Source organism: Anomaloglossus baeobatrachus, chromosome 6 (genome assembly GCF_048569485.1).
Source record: "Anomaloglossus baeobatrachus isolate aAnoBae1 chromosome 6, aAnoBae1.hap1, whole genome shotgun sequence".
NCBI lineage: Eukaryota > Metazoa > Chordata > Amphibia > Anura > Aromobatidae > Anomaloglossus > Anomaloglossus baeobatrachus.
In genome coordinates this window covers 146,837,915-146,855,027 of record NC_134358.1, presented here as the reverse complement: position 1 = coordinate 146,855,027, position 17,113 = coordinate 146,837,915, and the positions used below count along the sequence as shown (strand labels likewise).

The following is a 17,113-nucleotide window of genomic DNA, read 5'->3' as shown; positions in this document are numbered from 1 at the left end:
CCATCAGCTTCACTTCCCGTTCCCTGCAGCACGCCAGCACAGTGAGTGTACACAGTGCAATGGCAGGGTGGCAAGCTCCGGTCCCATGCTGTTATGTGACTGGAGCATGGGACCCGGAAGTTGCCGCGCTGCCATTGCACTGTATGAAACCGGCCTCCCGATCCGCCGCCGCTGCCCTCCGCGATCTGCCACCCGCACCCCCACCCCTCGTATCTGCTGCCCGCACCCTCACCCCCACACCTCCCAATCCGACGCTGCCCTCCGCGATCTGCCACCCGATCTGCTGCCCGCACCCCCACCCCCACACCTCCCGATCCACCGCTGCCCTCCGCGATCTGCCACCCGATCTGCTGCCCGCGCCCTCACCCCCACACCTCCCAATCCGCTGCCGCCGCCCTCCATCTGATACAGTGCCGCCGGTCCCCCCCGATCTGCTGCTCGGCCCCTTTCCCTCGTGATCGGCTGCTCGTCCCCTCACCTCCGTGATGTGCTGCCAGCCCCCTCCACTCGAGATCGGCTGCCCGCTTCCTCCTCCGTTATGTGCTGCTCGGCCCCGCCCCCTCTCCGTTATGTGCTGCCCGGCCCCGCCCCCTCTCCTCCGTTATGTGCTGCCCGCTCCCCCCCACCTCTCACCCCCTCCCCTGTCACCCCCGTGATGTGCGCTCTCCCCTGTCACCCCCGTGATGTGCGCTCCCTCCCCTGTCACCGCCGTGATGTGCGCTCCCTCACCTGTCACCCCCGTGATGTGCGCTCCCTCACCTGTCACCCCCGTGATGTGCGCTCCCTCACCGGTCACCCCCGTGATGTGCGCTCCCTCACCTGTCACCCCCGTGATGTGCGCTCCCTCCCCTGTCACCACCGTGATCTGTGCTCCCTCCCCTGTCACCCCCGTGATCTGCTGTCCGCTCTCCCTCACCTCTCACCCCCGTGATCTGTGCTCTGCTCACCTGTCTCCTCCGTGATCTGCGCTGCGCTCCCTCCCCCACCTCTCACCCTCCCCGATCTGCTGCCTCCTTCATCTCCTGTGATCCAGCTGCCTAGATCCATCCTGTAGGGTAACTATCCCCAATCTCACCTCCCACTCCCCTTCCCACCCATCCCCCCTCCCCCCATCCTCTGCCGCTGCTGCATCCACTGCGCCCTCTCCCATCCGCCCCCACCCTAGTCTAGTTTCCAAAATGGGGTCACATGTGGGGGAGCTCCACTGTTTCGGCACCTCAGGGGGTCTCCAAACGCAACATGGAATACGCTAAATATCCCAGACAATTTTGCGTTTGAAACGTCAAAGGACGCTCCTTGCCTTCCGAGCCCTGCTGTGCACCCAAACATTTTATTTCCACCACATATGAGGTGTCTGTGTACTCAGGAGAAATTGCACAATACATTTTATGGTGCAATTTTTCCTGATACACTTGTGAAAAAAAAGCTACCTGGTTGAAGTAACAATTTTGTGGTAAAACAAATTTTTTTTATTTTCACGGCTCAACTCTATTAACTTTTGTGAAGCCCGCAGAGGCTCAAAGTGCTCAATAAACATCTAGATAAATTCCATGAGAGGTCTAGTTTCCAAAATGGGGTCACATGTGGGGGAGCTCCACTGTTTCGGCACCTCAGGGGCTCTCCAAACGCAACATGGTGCGGCTAACGATTCCAGCTAATTTTCTGTTCAAAAAAGTCAAATGGCGCTCCTTCCCTTCCGAGTCCTGCCGTGTGCCCAAACAGTGGTTTTTCGCCACATATGAGGTATCTGCGTGCTCAGTAGAAATTGCCCAACAAATTTTGGGGGTTCATTTAATCCTGCTACCCTTGTGAATATGCAATATTTGAGGCTAAATTAACATTTTTGTTGCAAAAAGTAAAATGTTCATTTTTTCCTTCCATATTGCTTTAGTTACTGTGAAGCACCTGAAGGGTTAATAACCTTCTTGAATGTGGTTTTGAGTAGCCTGAGGGGTGCCGTTTTTGGAATGGTGTCACTTTTGGGTGTTTTGTGTCATGTAGACCTTTCAAAATCGCTTCAAATGTGATGTGGTCCCTAAAAAAAGTGGCTTTGTAAATTTTGTTGTAAAAATGAGAAATTGCTCATAAACTTTGAACCCCTATAACTTCCTTAAATTTTTTTTTTTCCCAAAATTGTTCTGATGTAAAGTAGACATGTGGGAAATGTTATTTATTAATTATTTTGTGTCATATGTCTCGTTGGTTTTAGAGCATAAAAATTCAAAGTTTGAAAATTACAAAATTTTCAAATTTTTGCGAAATTTCCGCTTTTTTCACAAAGAAACGCAAAAAATATCGGCCTAAATTTACCACTAACATGAAGCCCAATATGTCACGAAAAAACAATCTCAGAATCACCGGGATCCGCTGAAGCGTTCCAGAGTTATAACCTCATAAAGTGACACTGGTCAGAATTGCAAAAAATGGCCTGGTCTTTAGGGTCAAAATAGGCTTGGGGCTGAAGGGGTTAAAGTGCAAAATTGTTTTAATATGGAGTGGTGGAGTTGGCATACACAAACAATTTAGAGCAAATTACACAATTTTTGATAAATGTGGGTCAAAACATTTTAGGTATACAATATAATTTGCACCCTACTAAAAATTAAAATAGAGCTTAAAAAGTTTTAAAAGTATACGATCAGGAGCTGAATGCATTTACACAGGTTTTGCACATTACAGTGACTTCTTATAATCTATAACACATTCAAAAGGGACTGGGGTGCATTACGCCCAGTAATAAAAAAAATAAAACTCAGGTGCTAAGGTGCTACAGGCTACGAGGAGCTGCTGATAAGTCTTTGGATTTACCCAGAAAGAAACGAGATAGGATGATGAAACTTTACATTTATTCCACACACTCTCCACTGATGTCAACACATTTCTTCCATCGGTATTTCAAGTTCCGTAAACCTAGCAAAAAGGATTTCGGTTGTGCCTCAAACCAGGCGTCCATAGCAGCCATGACATCATAAATGGTGTGAAATTTGGTACCCTTGAGGCGTTTCTTCAGGTTTGGAAACAGATGATAGTTGGAAGAAGCTAGATCTGGTGAATAAGGTGGGTGATGAACCAGCTGGAAGCAAAGGCTCTGTCAGTTTTGCCCTGGTTGCTTGTGCAGTGTGAGCGGAGGCATTGTCTTGCAGGAACAAGATTCCTTTGGACCGCTTGCCATGCCTTTTGGCCTTCAGAACTGCCTTCAATTGGTCCAAAAGTTCAATTGATGGTGGAACCCTTTTGAAGGTAGTCCACTAGCAGCACACCCTCCTTATCCCAGAACACAGATGCCATCACCTTAGTGGCTGATTTTTGCACCCTGAACTTCTTTGGACGAGGAGAACCACTGTGCCTCTACTCTTGACTGCTGCTTGATTTCATGGTCATGCAAATAAATCCAGGTCACATCCACAGTGACCAGACAATACAGGAAGTTCTTATCAGTGCAGAAACACTGACAAATGGACCGGGAAGTTTTCACTCGCATGCTTGCAGATCGCTTCCTCATGTCCAAAAGTTCATGGATAATGACAAACCCATTCACGGGAAATCCCCATGATGTCTGCTATTGCTTTAGCTAAAATTTGTCGATTCTCCAGTATGAGGTTGTGCACAGCATCGACAATCTCCGGAACAACAACCACTTTCGGTCATCCAGGACGTTCCTCATCATTAGTGCTGAAGTGGCCCGTTTTAAATTTGTCAACCCAGTTCTTAACTGTGGAAATTGAAGGGCATTGATCCCACAATGTCTGAGACATATCACCATGAGTATCCTTTGTGGACTTTCCTTGCAGAAACAAGAATTTTATCACTCTTCTACTTACAGAGTTTCCAGCACGGCTGTAACGCTACTTCTGAAGTCGCTCATTATCCTCATGCATATGCACTGCTGGTCCCATAGTCTTTGATTGGTTGGAGTCAGACAGTATCTCCAGCCTGTTTGACAGCGTATCTGACTGCAACCAATCACAGACGCTGAGTTCGTCTAGATTGGTGTAAAAATAAATAAATTAAAAAAAATTGGAGTAGGGTACCTGCATATTATGACACCCAGCACAGATAAAGCATATGGCTACAGGCTGCAGCAACCAGCCATGAGCGTTTTCTTGGCGGTATATCATAAGACATGGAACAGCATGATGCTTTTTTTTTTTTTTTTATTTAAAAAAAAAAACAAAAACACAAACACGTGCGGTTCCCCCACAATTTTGATACCCAGCCATGAAAAAAACCAACAGCTGGGGGCTGGTATTCTCAGGCTGGGGTGGCTCATGGTAATTGGTCCAGGTCCGCCCATCCCTACTCAAGAGATGACCAAAAAAAATGACACAAAAGACATTTCAGGAAAATAAATCGCAATAGTTGCCTGAAGCATCTTCTCCTTGAAAAACTTGGCGCTTTGGCTGAATTTAAAAGTCGTTGTGTGTATACCTCAGCTATTTATTCCTGGTTATTGTTTTATTATACGACCATCAACACTAACAATACAATAACAAGAAGGAAAAGTCATGAAATAAATTAAATCACAGAATCGTTAGAATTGTTAATGATATGCAATTCATGAAAAATGGAAACAAACTTTTCAAAACATCTCAAAATATTCATTATCGATTACGAGCATCTTATGCAGACATACATGCACTTATACGCGTTGGCTGCTATCAATGAGATTATTAACGGTTTTCTGAGGGATATTCTGCCATACTGAATGCACCTCGGCATGAAAATCATCAAGATCCTCTGCTTACAGCTCCCTTTATTATTATTATTATTATTATTATTATTATTATTAATATTTATAAAATGACATCCAAAAAGTGTTTGATGGCAGACAAGGACTGGGCACTTGAGGCAATGTCAGCATGTTTAGGTCACACTGGCTGCTTACATTAGCACATACAACACTCTGGTGTTGCGGTGTTGAAAAATGGCTATTGTGACACTTGGGAAAAATGGCTGGTTCCACTGCCAAAACAATGCAGTTTGGTTTACGAGAACAATCCGTTCTGGGAGTGTGCTTGTAAACAAAGTTACTCGTCTAGCAAAGCAAAAATTTCCCATAGGAAATAATGCAAGCTCAGACAACTCGTTCCACAACTTGTTCAATGTCCGATCCTGGTCCCCTATTGTGCCATTCCACACACGCACTAACACACATATTATGCTCACCTTACCTTCCGTTCCCACACCGGCCTCCTGGTTCTTGTAGTCCGCCGGTACAGGATATGTATCGGGTAACTATCGCCACCGATGTCGGAGCTTGCGCTGACGTCAAAGGCATGAGCCGCCTGCCTCCGATTGGTCAGCGCGCTGCCTTTGAGAAGCGGCTGACAGCGGAAGTTCCTCCATTGTCACGATGGTTACCCGATACACATCCTGTACCGGCAGACTAGAAGAACCAGGAGGCCGGCGAGGGAACGGAAGGTGAAGGTAAGCATAATATGTGTGTGTGTGTGCGCGTGTGTTTGTGCGTGTTTGTGAGCAGCGGGTCAGAGCACGGTGAAAGTACGGAACGGGAAGTGTGTGTGGTGAGTATTTGCTCGTACAGCAAAGGTTGCTCGTAAACGGACTTACAAATTTACAGCAAGGTTTGTTCGTATAGCGAAATACTCGCACACCAAGTTCCTCGTAAACCGAGGTTCCATTTTATAATGCTTTTCCTCACACTGCTGAATTTGATTGACAGGTCTCTGTAGGGAGTGACTTTGTCAATCAACTGGAGTGGGGTGGGGAAAAGTCACTCGGAGGCTACGCTGGACTAGTCCAGCCTTTACCTGTGGTCTCCAGTCAGCTTTTCAAACAGCTCATCATAATGCACAATCACACCTACTTTGAAATTTTCAGTGGGCCCTCTTACCTCTTGTGCAGCTGCACAAGTTGTACGAATGGTATTGTCTGCCCCTGCAGACCTTCTTACAGCAAAGGAGCACAGAGCAACCCATTAGCAAGTGTGATTAAACTTCAGTTTCTGAAGAGGCAACACAGAGAACAGAGGCAGCGATAGAACATTAAAAGTCTAATTTTTCTAGGGTTATAGCCCCTATGAGGGTATGTGCCTAGTTTACACTCTTGGTGGGCTGCATACTCCATTTGAAATGAAAATAAATAAAAATGAATACAACAAGAAACAAAAAAGAGAAAAGTAAATGATTTGCTTAAAATAACAATATAACAATGGATATCTCAGTCCATTATTCTCACCTGTAAAACCAATCCAGGACTTGACAGCTGCTCCAAGGCTTGAATAAAATCTTTAATTAATTCATTTTTATCCAGCTTTCTCTGAATTCTGAAATAGAAACGTACAAGCTGAAAGTATCTCAAAAAAGTCATGGGGAAAAAAAATATGTAGGATATGGCAAGCTGCCATATCAGATCTATGTGGGTCACAAAAACATACAGCTTTCATTAGCGCTGACTTAAAGGGAACCCGCCATCAGAGTCATGATAATCAAACCAAAGGTATGATGAATCAGACACGTGGCTGTGCGGTGGCAGATAGACACGTGTTATTATGAAATGCTGTACATGTGTGTGTTATAAAATCTGCGGAGGGAAAGAGCATACAAAATAGGATGACACTATTACACGAAGATCAAAAGTAAAAAACACAGTAAGGCTCACACGCTGTTTTATTTTTAATTATTTATTTCAATAATTATAAAAAACAATAACGCATGGGGTCCCTCTAATTTTGATACACAGACAAGAAAAGCACATGGCTGGGGGCTGCAGCCTGTAGCCGTATGCTTTATCTGTGCTGGGTATCATAATATGGGGGACAATATGCCAATTTTTTTTAGAATTTATTTTTACACCACTATAGACATGTAGACAGCGTGTGCGATTCCAAGAAGTCACACACGCTGTCACACAGGGTGGAGGTGCCGTCAGACTGCAACCAAATACAGACGCCAGGACTGATGGTGGGCAGGGGAAGCACTGAATATGTATGAGGGTAATGATGACCTCAGAAGTAGCGTTACAGACGCGCGGGAAACTTTAACTATAACGCTCCTGCTATGCCTATTTTCATTCTTTTTCCTTTATTTCTTTTAATCATCAAGATGGCCGGATCCGGATAATTACACAGAGTTCCCTAAGAAATCTGTGCCTGGGATTGGTGCATAGATACTAGGTATCCTGCACAGATCCCGAATTTTACAGTCCGGGTTCGCCCATCACTACTTACATTACTTAAATTAGACAGCATGAAAATAGTCAACTTTGCAATTGACTTTCTATTTTTTCCAGGTGTCATTCTCCTGCAATAAGAGATTTTGTCTTTTTTTAGTGCAGAACTAGTTTCCATGAAAGCTAGCCTTTAGAGCCAGGCTAAGTGTGCACAAGTTACTTTCCAGGATAGAGGTTAACTCTTAACATACCAGCCACCTGTCTCCAGCCCACTGATTTCTATACAGCAGTTTCTGTTCAATTCCCTTTGTTGAGACATCATCAACCCAGCAGCTTTCACAGCAGGTCTGCCAATCACGGCTCTCTGATATAGATATAAAATAGGAAAACTGGTTTTAGCCGCGCTAAAAAACCACTGTTGCCAGGATATTAACAAAATCTCTTTTTATTTCAGCATTCCAACGCGTTTCAGAGACAAAAAACAGTCTCCTTCTTCAGGGAAAAGAGAAATCATACACACAGTTTGCAGACCGGTTACTTATAGAGAAGTCTATACTGCCACGTTGATATCTATGACGTCATTGGTCACATGGTAACGGAGTGACTCAGACACGTGAAACTGCAAAGGAGGAGTGTTTTCCATTTGCACATAAAAATAAAAATAAACATGAAATAAATACATAAAGGCATAAATGAAAATACTGTTTGATTTTTTCAGAGCGCGTCAATATGTTAAAAACATACATATTTAATACAATTTGCGAACCTGAAAAAATGGGGGGGGAGATCATTTGGTTTTACATGGGGTGGCTAGTAGTTAACCATTACTCCAAACTAGCCGGTTTGAAGGAAATGAATGAAGTAATGAATATTGAGAAGATTTCTCTGGTAGAACGGGAAAAAGAAACTTCAGAAAAATGCCTAAGCAAAAATGGGGGAAAGAACGTGAGAAAAGGAGGTAACATGTGAAAATATTTTATACAGAAATCTCGTGCGAGGAATTGATAGAATGTGCACACCAGAAGTGTGCTAAAAATATAAATATACAATTATATAAAAAAATATATACAATGAATCCATAGCCAAGATGCTAGAAATGTTCCTAGAAAGCAGGAGATAGTGTGGATGAGCAGCGGGGGTAAAAGAGCGCATGCGTGAAGAGACTGAGCAGGTTTCAGAGCGAACCGAGGTGAAATGAGTTCAAAGCGTGGGAACTAAAAATAAAGGGCACGCGCAGAACAGCAAAGGTATCACAGTGGAGGTGACTCAAGTTCAGGGCCGTGGGAAAAACAGCCCAAAGCAGGGTCCTGGTTGTGGAAGGAGGACCAGCATGAGATACATAGAAAAAGAAATCGTGTGAAAAGAGGGAACATGAGAGAATAACTAAATAAAATAAAAATTGAAAGTGCGGTGCAGAGTGAATAACCATTACTCCAAGCTAACCGGTCTAAATGAAATGAATGAAATAATGGGTATTGAGAAGGTTTCACTAGTATCACGGGAAAGAAGTTTAAGAAAGATGCCTAAGCAAAAATGAGGAAAAGATGTGAGAAAACATATTCCTAGAGAGCAGAGAATAGTGTGGATAAACAGCGGGGGTAAAAGAGGAAAGGGCACATGTGTGAAGAAACTAAACAGGTTTCAGAGCGAGCCGAGGTGAAATGTGCCCTTTCCTTTTTTACCCCCGCAGTTTATCCACACTATTCTCTGCTCTCTAGGAATATTTTTAGCATTACTAGCATCTTGGCTATGGTTTCATTGTAATTATACATATATATATATATATATATATATATATATATATATATATATATATATATATATATATATATATATATATATATATACATATATATATATATATATATATACATATACACATACACACATATATATATACATACATACATATATATACTAGTAGGGTGCCTGATTCTACGCATCGGGTATTCTAGAATTTACGTATTGTGTAGTTCATGTATGATTTTTGTTATATATATATATATATATATATATATATATATATATAGATGTTGTTGTGTGTAGTTACCAAGTGTTTGTGTAGGGCGATGTACATGTTCTGGGTGTTGTCTGGGTGTGACGGGGGTGAGAGCGGTGTTGTATGTGTGTTGCGTTGTTTGTGGAGCGCTGTGTGTGTGTTGCGCGGTTTGTGTGTGTGTGGTGTGTTTTGGGGGAAGGTATGTTTTGTGCAATGTGTGTGTTGTGCGGTATGTGCGTATATTTGTGTGTGCAGCGTTGTCTGTGTGTGTGGGTGTCTATGTAGGGCAGTTGTTTGTGGTTCCCAGTGTGTGTGTGTGGTGTGTTGTGCAGTGCGCGCGTGCGTGCGTGTGTGTGTGTTGGGGGGAAGGTGTTCACTTTCCATCGTGCTCCATCCCCCATGCAGCGCACCCCCCATCGTGCTCCATCCCCTATGCTGTGCACCCCCCATCGTGCTCTCCCATGCTGCGCACTCCCAAACGTGCTCCATCCGCCATGCTGCGCAGTCCCAAACGTGCTCCATCCGCCATGCTGCGCACTCCCAAACGTGCTCCATCCGCCATGCTGCGCACTCCCAAACGTGCTCCATCCGCCATACTCCGCACTCCCCATCGTGCTGCATCCCCCATGCTGCGCACTCCCAAACGTGCTCCATCCGCCATGCTGCGCACTCCCAAACGTGCTCCATCCGCCATGCTGCGCACTCCCAAACGTGCTCCATCCGCCATGCTGCGCACTCCCAAACGTGGTCCATCCGCCATGCTGCGCACTCCCAAACGTGCTCCATGCGCCATGCTGCGCACTCCCAAACGTGCTCCATCCCCCATGCTGCGCACCCCCCATCGTGCTCCATCCCCCATGCTGCACCAGCATCAGCCTCTCTACCCGCAGCATCAGCCTCTCTGCCCGCATCAGCCTCTCTCCTCCCAGCATCAGCCTCTCTGTCCCCAGCATCAGCCTCTCTGTCCCCAGCATCAGCCTCTCTGTCCCCAGCATCAGCCTCTCTCCTCCCAGCATCAGCCTCTCTCCTCCCAGCATCAGCCTCTCTCCTCCCAGCATCAGCCTCTCTCCTCCCAGCATCAGCCTCTCTCCTCCCAGCATCAGCCTCTCTCCTCCCAGCATCAGCCTCTCTACTCCCAGCATCAGCCTCTCTCCTCCCAGCATCAGCCTCTCTCCTCCCAGCATCAGCCTCTCTCCTCCCAGCATCAGCCTCTCTCCTCCCAGCATCAGCCTCTCTCATCCCAGCATCAGCCTCTCTCCTCCCAGCATCAGCCTCTCTCCTCCCAGCATCAGCCTCTCTCCTCCCAGCATCAGCCTCTCTCCTCCCAGCATCAGCCTCTCTGTCCCCAGCATCAGCCTCTCTGTCCCCAGCATCAGCCTCTCTCCTCCCAGCATCAGCCTCTCTCCTCCCAGCATCAGCCTCTCTCCTCCCAGCATCAGCCTCTCTCCTCCCAGCATCAGCCTCTCTCATCCCAGCAGTAGCCTCTCTCATCCCAGCAGTAGCCTCTCTCATCCCAGCATCAGCCTCTCTCCTCCCAGCATCAGCCTCTCTCCTCCCAGCATCAGCCTCTCTCATCCCAGCATCAGCCTCTCTCCTCCCAGCATCAGCCTCTCTGTCCCCAGCATCAGCCTCTCTCCTCCCAGCATCAGCCTCTCTCCTCCCAGCATCAGCCTCTCTCCTCCCAGCATCAGCCTCTCTCCTCCCAGCATCAGCCTCTCTCCTCCCAGCATCAGCCTCTCTCCTCCCAGCATCAGCCTCTCTCCTCCCAGCATCAGCCTCTCTCCTCCCAGCATCAGCCTCTCTCCTCCCAGCATCAGCCTCTCTCCTCCCAGCATCAGCCTCTCTCCTCCCAGCATCAGCCTCTCTCCTCCCAGAATCAGCCTCTCTCATCCCAGCATCAGCCTCTCTCATCCCAGCATCAGCCTCTCTCATCCCAGCATCAGCCTCTCTCATCCCAGCATCAGCCTCTCTCCTCCCAGCATCAGCCTTTTCTGTCCCCAGCTGATGCCTTTTCGGTCCCCAGCATCAGCCTCTCTCCTCCCAGCCTACCCCAGCCTCAGCCTCCCCCAGCATCAGCCTCTCTTCTCTCAGCCTCCCCATCCCAGCCTTCCCCGGGATCAGCCTCTCTCCTCCCAGCCTCCTTCAGCACGCCGTGCTCCTCTGCCGACACTCACAGATCCGATCGCATACACTCACACACACACACCCGATCGCATGCACTCACGCACACACACATTGACGATATTGCACATACGCGCTCATACTCACAACATCCGGAGATACCACATGCTTCTGGCCATGTGATCCTCCGGCAGGTCCTGGAAGCTCACAGCACAATATCGCCGCCGAGAAGCAAGCGATATCCAAGGATGTTGTGAGTATGTGGATGCGATGTGATGTGTGTGTGAGAGTGAGTGTGATCTGATGTGTGTGTGAGAGTGAGTGTGATCTGATGTGTGTGTGTGTGCTGTTATGTGTGTGCGTGTGTGTATTTTCCGCCGCTGCAGGACCTTGATGCGCTGGTAACTATGCTACCATGGTTACCAGCGTATCTCGTCCCCCGCTCGCACGGGAGCCCACACCAGCATACGCCGGCCAGCCCCAGCAATGCGAGGGTATGTGTCGGCTGGTTTGGCGGCGTACGCTGATGTGGGCTCCCAGGGGTACAGTACTCACCTGGTAGTCGTGGCTCCGTGACCGTGTCGGTTCGGGGAATGCGGGGGGGGGGCGGGGCCAGAGCTAGCGTGGCCAAGTTGCCAATGCCTGCAGGGTGCCGGGGCGAGAGGCCAATCTGTGGGGGGGGCGGAGCCTGGGCGAGCGGCCGGCCAATCCGTGCGGGAGCGCAGCCTGAGCGAGCGGCCAATCCGTGCGGGGGGCGGGGCCATGGCTAGCCCAGCGGCCAATCAGCTTTGTGTCACCGTAAGGACACAATTTTGGAGCAAGACAGACAGACAGAGGCAATTTTATATATATATATATATATATATATATATATATATATATATATATATATATATATATATATATATATATATATATATATATATAATGTTTTTAACACACTTTTAATGTGCACACGCTTTTTCTATCAACTTATCTCACTGGATTCCTGGACACAATATTTTCACATACTCTCACATGGTGCCCCTTTCTCACATCTTTTCCTCATTTTTGCTTAGGCATCTTTCTTAAACTTCTTTCCTGTGATACTAGTGAAACCTTCTCAATACCCATTATTTCATTCATTTCATTTAGACCGGTTAGCTTGGAGTAATGGTTATTCACTCTGCACCGCACTTTCAATTTTTATTTAATTTAGTTATTCTCTCATGTTCCCTCTTTTCACACGATTTATTTTTCTATGTATCTCATGCTGGTCCTCCTTCCACAACCAGGACCCTGCTTTGGGCTGTTTTTCCCACGGCCTGAACTTGAGTCACCTCCACTGTGATACCTTTGCTGTTCTGCACGTGCGCTTTCTTTTTAGTTCCCACGCTTTGAACTCATTTCACCTCGGTTCGCTCTGAAACCTGCTCAGTCTCTTCACACATGCGCTCTTTTACCCCCTCTGCTCATCCACACTATCTCCTGCTTTCTAGGAACATTTCTAGCATCTTGGCTATGGATTCATTGTATATAATTTTTTTTATATAAGTGTATATTTATATTTTTAGCACACTTCTGGTGTGCACATTCTATCAATTCCTCGCACTAGATTTCTGTATAAAATATTTTCACATGTTACTTCCTTTTCTCACGTTCTTTCCCCCATTTTTGCGTAGGCATTTTTCTGAAGTTTCTTTTTCCCGTTCTACCAGAGAAATATTCTCAATATTCATTACTTCATTCATTTCCTTCAAACCGGCTAGTTTGGAGTAATGGTTAACTACTAGCCACCCCATGTAAAACCAAATGATCTCCCCCCTTTTTTCAGGTTCGCAAATTGTATTAAATATGTATGTTTTTAACATATTGACGCGCTCTGAAAAAAATCAAACAGTATTTTCATTTATGCCTTTATGTATTTATTTCATGTTTATTGTTTATTTTTATGTGCAAATGGAAAACACTCCTCCTTTGCAGTTTCACGTGTCTATGAGTCACTCCGTTACCATGTGAGCAATGACGTCATAGATATCAACGTGGCAGTATAGACTCCTCTATAAGTAACCGGTCTGCAAACTGTGTGTATGATTTCTCTTTACCCTGAAGGAGGAGACTTTTTTGTCTCTGAAACGCGTTGGAATGCTGAAATAAAAAGAGATTTTGTTAATATCCTGCCAACAGTGGTTTTTTAGCGCGGCTAAAACCCGTTTTCCTATTTTATATCTATATCACGTTGTACACGGGGCTGCTGCTTGAACCACGCGGACACTCACATGCTCATCAAGGAGTTGTGACTGGCACAACCTTACCAGGTGAGTGTACCCTTCTATACGGTATATACCGGGTAAGACCCTATTGCGCCTTTTTGTCTCCCAGTCTCTAGCAGTAATCACGGCTCTCTGTTATTCCTGTCTGTGGAGATGTGACCTTGTTGAAATGCCTTATTTCTATGTGTAAACATAGTGATAGCAGTGTAGACTAAAGGCCCTGTCACACACAGAGATAAATCTGCGGCAGATCTGTGGTTGCAGTGAAATTGTGGACAATCAGTGCCAGGTTTTTGGCTGTGTACAAATGGAACAAAATGTCCCCGATTTCACTGGAAGCAGAGATCTGACGCAGATTTATCTCTGTGTGTGACAGGGCCTTTAGAACAAACTATTAGTGTTAAAGCAGAGGTTGATAGTTCTACTAATGCTATAGATTTAACCTGGCCATACACATTAGATGGCAGATGACAGAACCATGCTTTGGTTGACAATCCATCTTAGCCAACACTTCCATTCACAGGAGCGCTCATTCAGCAGAACACTTTTGTATTCTCTATGAGAAAGCCGCCAACTGACAAGGATTATTTCAGGGAGAACAATGTAATTGAAAGTCCAAAATCAGACATATGCAATCAATATTTCTCTTGAACATCACTCAGCCTGCGCCCCCATACACATTAGACCATATGCCAATCCTGTCAATATCAGGGGGTTCAGTTGGCTGATGGTTAACATGTATGGGGGCATTTACACATCACCATATCCGTTGCTCAAGAAAGAAAGCCTGTGATTCTGGAAACCAGAAAGTAAGGAAACTGCACTGCTCTGAGCTGCTCAAGAGACAACTTGAGAATACCCATTTACGGCTGAATGAGCAGTTAGTTTTAATAAATTTTATAAACAGCAGCAAATTATATGGTTTTCATTAACTGTTACAGGTAAAAATTAATGTTACAATAAAACCTTTCACAACCAGTATTCTCTGTAAATGCTGCAAAAAATACTGCATTCTGCTCAATATTAAGTGATAAAAATATAAAATAATAATATTCAGAATTAAGTTCAGTTGGTTGGTTCAGCCCTCCACAATTGTCAGGGTCCCTTAAGAAGCCCCTTGGGAAATATCAATTTCCCACGTTTGCTGTAGATTAATCAAGCCAATTGCATAATTTCCTAGTTCATAATTTTGCATTGTAGTTTGATTTTAAAACTATCACTTTGTAGTGTTGCATCCATAATAACAAAAACGGACACCCTGGAAAGTCAGCACTGTAAAAATAAGACAGAATTACAGTTTTGGGGGTTGGGGTTTCTCAATGACCACAGAAAAATGGAATCACAAAGTCATATGCGTCCCAAAATAGTGCTAATAAAAACTTTAATTAGTCGCACAAAAAGTATCCATAATGCAGCTACTGGATGCCAAAGAAAAAATAAAAATGCTATGGGTGTTGCAACGTGGGGACACAAAAATAAATATTTAAAAAAATATTTTATAGCAAAAAATAAAAAATCCATATGAATGTGTATTGTCATAATGAAATGAATAATGGTATGTTATTTATAATGACCACCCCCCTCCGGAAAAATAAAATTAAATTAAAATTGAAGAGTATTGACCTAAGCTGTAATAACATGCACAACACATGGTCAGACATTGTGCTGTATCTGAAAGAAAGCAGCCATGTTTTTTTTTGTTTGTTTTTTTTTTAACCTTGGAGAGCACCTTCAAATTAAGAAAAGGATGCAAAATTATCAAATTCCAATTTCCATTTACTTACTTTTCCACAAACGATTTACTCTTGTGTCCATCAACCGTGTCTTCAAAGTTATAGTTTTGTCCACTGATCATGAAGGGATACACGAGAGATTGAGGGTAGTAGTTAGCGATTTCATCTATGATAATCTGTACAGCTAGAGATTCCTTTTTATCAAGCATTGCCATCATTTGACTTATCCAGCCAATGAACAGCCAACATGGAACAGAACTGACCTGAAAATCAATATATTTCATTAACAAAAACTGCTCAATTTTTCTATTATTCTCAAAAATCAGCTCAGAATTTAAAACAGATACGTGATTTTATTCACTAGAAAAAGTGATCTTTATAATATTGGTATTCTATAAATGCCAAGTAAAAGTGAACTACTAAAAAAACAAATCATTATGGAACCCCCTAATAATTTCAACATGTTTTTAAAATAACTGCCATTGATTGAAACCTGCAGGTTACATAGTATTTTGTATATATAAGAATAAGAAAAAAACCTTGGTATGAATGTATATTTTGAATATATGCTAAGAAGGCTCTAATCTAAAAGATCAATTCCTTCTCAGTTTATTTGCATAGAAATAGAAAAAGTTGCATGTCTAGTGTAAACAGGGCACACTAAAAAAGTTACTAGTTGTAAACACAAGCTGTACATTTATCAGCAATTTTGACGCAGCTTCTGAAGACAACCAAGAACTATAAAATTGTAGTATCAATATCAAACATAATAGTAGTATGAATAACAAAGGTAAGAGGGTGGATCCAGGCAACTACCGTCCAGTAAGCCTGACATCAGTAGTATGCAAAGTTTTTGAGGGCATTTTAAGGGATGACATGCACAAATATATTGCAGAAAATAATATAATAACTGACAGACAGCATGGATTCATGAAGAATAAGTCGTGTCTAACCAACCTATTGGGGCTCTATGAGGGTTAAGTGCAAATCTGGATATTGGTGATACAGCTGATGTGATTTATTTGGACTTTGCAAAGGCATTTGATACTATACCATATAATAGCCTTATACTGAAGCTGCAGAAGCAGGAACTAGGGGAAACTATATGCAACTGGGTAAGGAATTGGCTAAAAGATAGGAAACAAAGAGTAGTCATAAATGGTATATTCTCTAAATGGGCTATAGTCAGCAGTGGGTTGCCGCAGGGATCTGTGCTAGGACCGGTTCTTTTTTAATCTCTATATTAATGACCTTGTGGATGGGATTGATAGTAAAGTGTCAGTCTCTGTTGATGACACCAAACTATGTAGGATATTAAAAACTGACCTTGATAGTACAATAGTACAATATTACAAAAAGATCTGGATAAGATGTCAGAATGGGCAGATAATTGGCAAATTAGATTTAATGTTGATAAATGTAAAGTAATGCACCTAGGATGGAGTAATCCTCTAGCTGCGTATACATTATATGGAAGTAAACTCGGGACTACAGAACAGGAGAAGGACTTGGGTATTCTTATTACAAATAAGATAAGCAGCAGCACTCAATGTCAAGGAGCAGCTGCTAAAGCAAACAAGATTTTAGGGTGTATAAAAAGAGAGATTAGATCCCGTGAGCCCAACATATTGTTACTCCTCTATACAGTTAGGTCCAGAAATATTTGGACAGTGACTCAAGTTTTGTTATTTTAGCTGTTTACAAAAACATGTTCAGAAATACAATTATATATATAATATGGGCTGAAAGTGCACACTCCCAGCTGCAATATGAGAGTTTTTCACATCCAAATCAGAGAAAGGGTTTAGGAATCATAGCTCTAATGCATAGCCTCCTCTTTTTCAAGGGACCAAAAGTAATTGGACAAGGGACTCTAA

The 17,113-nt window shown here is 44.1% G+C and overlaps 1 protein-coding gene across 1 annotated transcript in view; it reads right to left on the bottom strand.

Moving 5' to 3' along the window:
• The window catches only part of PRKDC (protein kinase, DNA-activated, catalytic subunit), a 527,347-nt gene that overhangs the window by 44,085 nt on the left and 466,149 nt on the right, over nt 1-17,113 (bottom strand). Inside the window, exons 74-75 of the mRNA XM_075353287.1 lie at nt 15,288-15,499; nt 6,199-6,286 (exon numbers count right to left, since the gene is read on the bottom strand). Coding sequence (XP_075209402.1) covers nt 6,199-6,286; nt 15,288-15,499 — 300 coding nt within the window. The remainder of the gene's footprint in view (nt 1-6,198; nt 6,287-15,287; nt 15,500-17,113) is intronic.